At 45.2% G+C, this 6,073-nt stretch overlaps 1 protein-coding gene across 1 annotated transcript; it reads left to right on the top strand.

Annotated features, from left to right (window-relative positions):
• The first annotated feature begins 3,059 nt into the window (after window positions 1-3,059).
• Window positions 3,060-5,364, top strand: LOC123079387 (uncharacterized). The gene is made up of 5 exons (XM_044502155.1): window positions 3,060-3,357; window positions 4,076-4,326; window positions 4,407-4,476; window positions 4,588-4,783; window positions 4,874-5,364. Exons 2-5 carry the CDS (start codon window positions 4,187-4,189, stop codon window positions 5,101-5,103), a joined length of 636 nt encoding a protein of 211 aa, XP_044358090.1. The 5' UTR covers window positions 3,060-3,357; window positions 4,076-4,186; the 3' UTR covers window positions 5,104-5,364.
• The last annotated feature ends 709 nt before the right edge of the window (window positions 5,365-6,073 follow it).

Below are 6,073 nucleotides of genomic sequence, written 5' to 3'. Positions count from 1 at the left end.
TTCCAAAAAAATTGTCAAAAAGTTTTGCCAATTCCGAGAATTTTTATTTTTGCACAAAAAACAACACCACGGTAGTTCTGCCGAAAACAACATCAGTCTGTGTTAGTTCCATTCAAATCATACCAAAACCATATAAAATTGTTGTAAACATGACATGAATACTTCATAAATAATAGATACATTGGAGACGTATTAGCACCCATGCAGAATTTCATGGGGTGGGGCTCTTCCTCCCTTGATTCTTTGATGCTATCTTTTTCACTTGGCTAGTTACGTTAAATCCATAATTAAATTTATGTAGGCGTAACATCTCTCAAAATTATGTAGGCTTAGAGCAACTCTAGCAGACCCCCTATACTCGCGAGAACTGAAAAATTCCAGCGACTATGCTGGTTTGGCCAATTTTTTGGGCCGGGCCAGAGCCTGTATAGTCGCTCGGCCCGTAATTTTTTTTACAGTGGCCCGCAAACCGCCCCCACGCGGTATATCTACGGGTTTCGCGCGAGGATACGGGCCGAAACCCTATCCCTCGCCGCCGTGACTCACCCTATCCCCTCTCCAATTTGTTGTCGCCGTTGAGAAATCAGCCATGCCCCGCCCCCCAATTTGCGAGGATGTGGAACTCCGGTTGGCGTGGCGGCGGCGAAGACCCGGATTGCAGGCGTTGCATCACCTCCGACGTGGCGCGCAAGCATGCAGCTAAGTGGCACACGAAGTGCGGGGCTCCTAGTGTCGGAGTCCCTCTGCCGCCGCGAGACGGAGGAGTACGACTTCCGCCATGCGTGGCGCTCCGGCGCGGGGAGCTCTTCCGGGTCGGGGTTGCTTCTGGTGAAGAGGGAGAGGGAGCCATGCGACCTTCCCGCCGGCAAGGTCGAGCCGCAGGAGGAGCGCCCGCGCGGCCGCGGCGTCATCGGGCCAGAGGACTACTTCGTTGGGCCCGACGTGCACGCTTTCGAGGCGGCGCTCACTGAGCGCATTGTGTGCGAGCAACAGGAGGAGGGCGCGCGTCACCGGCGGGACGATGAGCTCAGCGGCCTCTTCTTCGAGCAGGCGCTCGCCGCCGGCCGTGATTTCCACGAGAAGCAGGCCGCATGGCGTCGCGAGCAGGAGGAGCAGGACAAGAAATACGTCGGTCTTTTCTCCTCCAACTCCGACGATGACAAGTGAGCGCTACCGCCGTCGCAGGGTCGCCGCCACACCCAAAGTGCTCCGGTGAGCTCTAATTTTGCCTAGTTAGAGTACGGCAGTATCACATTGTAGTATAAGGGCTCCTTTGATTCAAAGGAATTTTATAGGATTTCTGAAGGATTGAAATCCTTAGGATTTTTTTTCTATGTTGGTCCTTTGATTCATAGGATTGAATCCCATAGGAATTTTTCTCATGAAATCTTTTATATTACATTTCATAGGAAATCTAACATCCACTCCAACCTCTTTTTACAATTCCTTTGTTTTTCATGTGCCATCAAACACTCATTGCTAATCCTATAGGATTCAAGTGGGCATGCCATTCCAATCCTATATTTTTCATGTTCCTACGTTTTCAAAATCCTACAAATCAAAGAGGCCCTAAATGTAGCGACGATCGACCTATGTAGCCATGATCTAACTATGTTGAATGGACTGTTCTTCAATTTCACCCGTGAATGCTTTCTTTTGAAATTTACGGTTTCAAATACGGTGTCTGTTCGGCCGCAGCAGAAATGGCCCCTCAAATCTCGGCTTTCGCAGTTCTTATGCCACGTTTACGGTTCCTGAGTATAAGGATCTGCTAGAGTTGCTTTTAGAAAAAGACCTGTAAACTATTATATCCGCACACTAATAAATTAATTATCATCTTTGATCTTTATTATGCAATCCCTACGCTAAAGAATTGTACTACCAAGGGGGTGCTTTTCCTAGTAAAATAACAAAATATATATCTTATCATCAGGAGAGTCATCCTAGCAGCACGTCTGGAAGCGCACTTTTGGCTCTGGGCGGCGCGCGCCCCTTGTATCTTGACGGTGCAGGATGTCTTTAAGATGTGTGGTTAAGGTAGTCGAATTTCATTTATAAAATCAGTAAAGGAACTTTGATGGCTAATACGCCGTGTATACGGCCTTGCTGTCTGTGGAGATGACGTTCTAGTGCAGGTTAGATCAGGAGTTTGGTTGTGCGTAGTAATGAGAGTTGGCCAGGTTCTTCAATGCTTCTATAAATGCGCTGACGTGCTTTTTTTACTACGAGAAGAACTGTGTGTGTGAGACGACACTTTTCTTGCTGCTCAATTAAAGAAAGAAAAGACAACACATGACTATAACAAATGAGGTGATTAATTAGTGTAAGTATTCCGGCCCAAAAACATTTCATTTCAAAAGCAAAGTGAAAGTTTCGGATGTGTTAGCCGTCTGAACCTTAATTACACCAAAAATGAGATGATTAATTAGTGCAGGTGTTTGGGCTAAAAAATGTTTTGGTTCAAAAAGCAAAGTAAACGCATTTCGAATGTATTAGTCACCTATTTCTTAATTAGATAAAGATGAGGCGATTAACCAGTGCAAGTATTTCGGCTAAAAAATGTTCCGGTTCCAAAAAAAGTCGAAGTACTTCAGATGTATTAGTCGTCCGATCCTTAATTAGAGCAAAAAGGAGGCGCTTAATTGGTGCATGTATTTAGGCTCAAAAATGTTTTGGTTCAAAAGATGAAGTGAAAGTATTTCAGATGTAATTAGGCGTATGGTCCTTAATTCGAGAAAAATGAAGTGATTAATTAGTTTTGGCTTAAAAATCCGGTTTAGAAACCAAAGTGAAAGTATTTTGGATTAATTAGTCGTCTGATCCTCAATTAGAGAAAAACAAGCCGACAAATCAACATTTGCATATGATATGTGTTATTAATCTGGCTGTTCAGTAGTTAATCTGGCTATTAATCAGGAGAGGTTGATTGAGGCATTAACTATATATGCGTGGTGGGTTGGCAGGAGATTTCAGATAAGCGCAGGATTCATCATTTAATGCTGACGTGAGCAGAACCAACTTAAATGCGAAATACTAATGATATACGGGTTGGTTGTCGTAATTTTACTGACGGCTTTGGATGAACCTTGAATGGTGAGATTTAGGGGGTGGCGTGAGCAGGTTCTCCTTCGTATTTCCCCACGTCTTCTCCCTTTGTTTACTCTTCCCCTTCCACCCCTGGCGGATCCCGCCGTGCCGTACCTTAGCGTCGCCGCCGCCGCCGCCCCTCAATCTCCTCCCACCCACCAACTCTGGGGACGCGCGTCGGCGCCGCCGCCGCCATCGCCGTTCCCCTTCTTCGTCGACTCCCAGAACATCGCGCCAGGGCTGTCCTGCTACCGTCTCCCTCCTTTCGAGGTACTCCCATCATCAGTTCCCCTTGTTGTTAAATCAATCCGTCTCACTAGGAGAAACAATCATCCGATTAGGAGTTCGATTAGGAGTTGCCGATCGATTAGGAAGTACCTCTCTCTATATGTATATCTACAGATCCCATTGGTTAGGCGATCGATCTTGACAACGATAAAAATAGCATGCTATTTCGGCGTTTTAACCTCCCTATAGACAATTTACTGCAAAATAGAGCTCCTGCCATGGATAATCTACTGTAATATCTCACCTTATGGAAGTCTGTTTCCTTCTCTTGATTGAAGTAGAACATGGTTTGGTGCTTTATGCAAGTTTGTTTCCTTCTCTGCTTTGGAGCATCATGCCATCCGAACATAATACTAGCTAAGGAGGTTTATGCAAGATTGTTTATGCAATATCATTCTAGTAGCTTTTCCTTTAGTTTCCTTCCCTTTTTGGATGCAAGTTTGTTTCCTTTAGTTTATTGCATGGTACAACTACAAATTTTGATGTAGTTTAACCATTGCAGGTCATGCCCTAGTTTAACCATTGCATGTAATTTAACCATTGAGTGTACGTGCCCTGTTTCCCCTGTTTTTCCTGTAGTTTAACCAGTGCTTAGAGCAATAGACTGATCTCCTTGTAACTACAAATTTTAGATGTTGAACTCCTTAATTTCTGGGATATATTTGTCATATTTTTTTTCACAACGCTATTTTGAATATAGGATGCTATAACCGATATAGCATTTGGAGAAGGGCCACACTATTTTTTACATTGATCTCGGCACCGACCGACGACGCACAGGAAGGCAGCAGGTGGATCAACCGACTCCACCATGGGGGGCTGGTTCTCTTTCCCGGGTAACGACGGGCGTGCAATCCCAAGAGAGTGGGCAGTTGCAGCTGGATTGGATGCCACTCCCTTCAACATGCGTCGACTGAAGAACGTGGGTCGCCCCGGCCCGCGCACACCAGAGTATGCAAATTTTACTTCTTTGCTTTGATTGGTTGTGTTGAATCAATGAAACGATCCCTGATTTTTCTGTTTGATGACAGAGAATTCGACGCCTACCACATTCGCAATCTCGCGCGCTGGGCCCTCCGACATTACAACTCCAGCCACCCGGTACAATTCCGGCTAGTGTTTCATCCATCTCGATTCTTGCAGCGCATACATGTCCTGTTTTACTTGGTTATGCTTGTAATAATATGTGTGTGTGTGTGTCTATGTGTGCAGGGTGCTGAGTTCCGGTGCCCTGATCAGCCCACCACCGAGGCGAAGGCAGCCTGTGTTGGCTTCAGGGAAGATCTCTGGTACCACCTCAACTTCTTGGCCTGCCTAAAGGATGACGGCGACGAGCAGAGCTTCTTCGCCGAGCTACGCTATGTCCGGTGTTCCAGCACAATAATCATCGAAACATGCACCATCTTAGGTACGCAGATATGTGTGGTAATATTAATGTTCATGTTACACAACCCGGTTGATCCTAGCTGACCCCCCGCCCCCGCGCCTCCCTCTCCAGAAAAACCGTTTTGCCCCTTTAGAAGCAGTTGCACATTGTGTCCAGATGAATCCAAGATTTTGCATCCAAGCGATGTGGAGCTTGGGTGTGGGAAGGAGGGCCACCAAGAGGAATTCTTCCGCGAGAGGTGTGGATGGAACGGACATGTAAAGGAATTTTTCAGTCCAAGGGAGATGCTAGCGATACCCTTCAAGTTAGGAGGACCAGTGCCTCGATATAGACTGGAGTAACCATGATTTACTCCTACTTTCAGTTCAGTTGTAATGTTATACTACTTTTAGCCTTGTAAATTTATTATTTCCTATCGTCAATGCATTGGGGGTACAAGCTTTGTGTTTTCTCTAGAAGAAATGGACCTCCACGAGTGAATCTGTGAGAAATTAAATTTGTGGCAGTTTTGGCACAAAGAAGTAAGCCTTTCGTTTCACCTCTAGGTTGTTCAATGTAAACAATGCATTCCGTAAAATTATTGACTATACAAGCTTTGCGCACGTAGAACTTTCTTTTCTTTGTTATTACTGAGACTGTTTGAGTGTTTGCGTTGCCACGAAATAACACTTTTCATAGAAAAAAATATACATCTATTGCAATCACTCGAGTGGTGACAAAAAACGTATGCTCGTTTTTCACCTCATGTGTAAAGATGTGCTCTCTGGAACGTGCCTTGCCCCAGCTCAATCTCGCCTCCAAACCCATTTTGACATCCTCCTCTTGTCTTACAAAACTTCCGTGACCTTGTTAGTGAAGCTGCCATGTCCTCCAACAAAGGTCAGCACTCAGCAATGCATTTGACATGTCAACTTATGTGAGGATAATTTAGAAACATAAAGCAACCCGTATTTTGTAGACTGATGACCTTCCAAAGCACCATATCTCCTCAGCAGATGCATCCATTCATGGCCAGACAAAGCTCCTGTAGTTCTCTAATAGGAAGCTAGCATACTTGAATGGCCTCCGGCGTCCATTGATCACCCATGGAGAAGAACTGGAGAGCTCAGCTATAGCCAGAGCAGGTGGTAGTACCAATTCCATGCTGCTGGTACCAATGGCAACTTGATCACTTCAAATTGGAGGGACTATTCAGACCAATTCCCATACTGTAAAACCTTTTTTATGATATATCGGAGGTTTTGTGTGAAAAGGCCGTGATCTAAATCATGTGGTCGGTTTGGACAGTGGCATTGCAAATGAGCTATTTTC

The sequence above is a fragment of the Triticum aestivum genome, chromosome 3D (assembly GCF_018294505.1).
Source record: "Triticum aestivum cultivar Chinese Spring chromosome 3D, IWGSC CS RefSeq v2.1, whole genome shotgun sequence".
NCBI lineage: Eukaryota > Viridiplantae > Streptophyta > Magnoliopsida > Poales > Poaceae > Triticum > Triticum aestivum.
This window is presented reverse-complemented; position numbering and strand designations above follow the sequence as displayed.